Here is a 1,077-nt window from a genome sequence, read left to right as displayed (position 1 = left end):
ATTTCTTAGAATTCATATCATCAGAGCTATTGCACGCTCTACCCTCAGGTGCTTTAATAGATAATTAACATTTTAGTTTCAATCAAACATATTTTTATTCCACTTTCTGATTTGAGAACTGTATGAAACCATTTACATTTGACCCTGTAATGTAGAAAAGAAAAAGGCACAGATTGCCGAGTGAAGAAGCCTATGCTCAGCATGTAAAAGTTTTCATTTATTATCACCCAAAGCCAGCCCTTGTCTTTTTCGTTCAGTGATACTGAAAGCATGTGCCACCCAACTTCCATATCCCCCTCCTTTTTGTTCTCTTCCTGCTAAGTACACCAAAAGCACGGACCTGGAAAACAGGCCTGCGGTCGGAAAGCCCTCTGTCCCTCACTCAACAAAAACACGGCCGTTCCTCCTTTGGGTTGGGTCCTAGACCCCAATCCACATCAGACTCTGTGCATCCTCATGTAGGAATGATCGAGATCGTGAAGGACGCCACGACAATTGCCAAAATTCAGCAAAGCACTGTGGGCAACACGGGTGCATTTAAAGATGAAGTCCTGAATCACTGGCTCAAAGAAAAATGCCCTCTGGAGGAAAAGGTGAGTTCAGGTGCCTCCTCACTCTACAGGCTCCTTTACAAGTTGTCATTTATATAGCAGTAGTGTTTTTGCATTTTCAAAGGCTCTACCAGCATCCTGATGATGGTGAAGGCATTACTTGATGGGGGTGGGGGTGGGGTAAATTCTTTTCCTGCAGTGACATAGCATATCTGTGCAAAACAGGTGGGCAGTTCAGGATGCTATGAGCATTTGCCTCTCTTTTCGTTATCAGGCTTTGCATAAAATTTGTTTCTGTAAAATAATCTTTTAGCACCTTTTCCTTTTATGGCTATCTATTTTTGTTGCTCTAAAGGAGCTCTGGTGGTGTAGTGGTTAATGCATTTGGCTGATAACCAAAAGGTAAGTGGTTTAAACCCACCAGCTGCTCTGCAGAAGAAAGATGAGGTAGTCTGCTTCCATAAAGATTTACAGCCTTAGAAACCCAGTGGGGTCGCTAGGAGTTGGAATCCACTCGATGGCAGTG

General features: G+C 43.2%; 1 protein-coding gene across 1 annotated transcript in view; it reads left to right on the top strand.

The window, feature by feature from the left end:
- PIK3CG (phosphatidylinositol-4,5-bisphosphate 3-kinase catalytic subunit gamma) overlaps positions 1–1,077 on the top strand; it is a 51,455-nt gene that overhangs the window by 16,017 nt on the left and 34,361 nt on the right. The window contains exon 6 of the mRNA XM_007945122.1: positions 334–603. Coding sequence (XP_007943313.1) covers positions 334–603 — 270 coding nt within the window. The remainder of the gene's footprint in view (positions 1–333; positions 604–1,077) is intronic.

This window comes from Orycteropus afer, unplaced genomic scaffold, assembly GCF_000298275.1.
Source record: "Orycteropus afer afer isolate SDZICR_OR568_19922 unplaced genomic scaffold, OryAfe1.0 scaffold00007, whole genome shotgun sequence".
Taxonomy (NCBI): domain Eukaryota; kingdom Metazoa; phylum Chordata; class Mammalia; order Tubulidentata; family Orycteropodidae; genus Orycteropus; species Orycteropus afer.
Note: the sequence above shows the minus strand (reverse complement) of the source record. Positions and strands in the feature narration are given on the sequence as shown.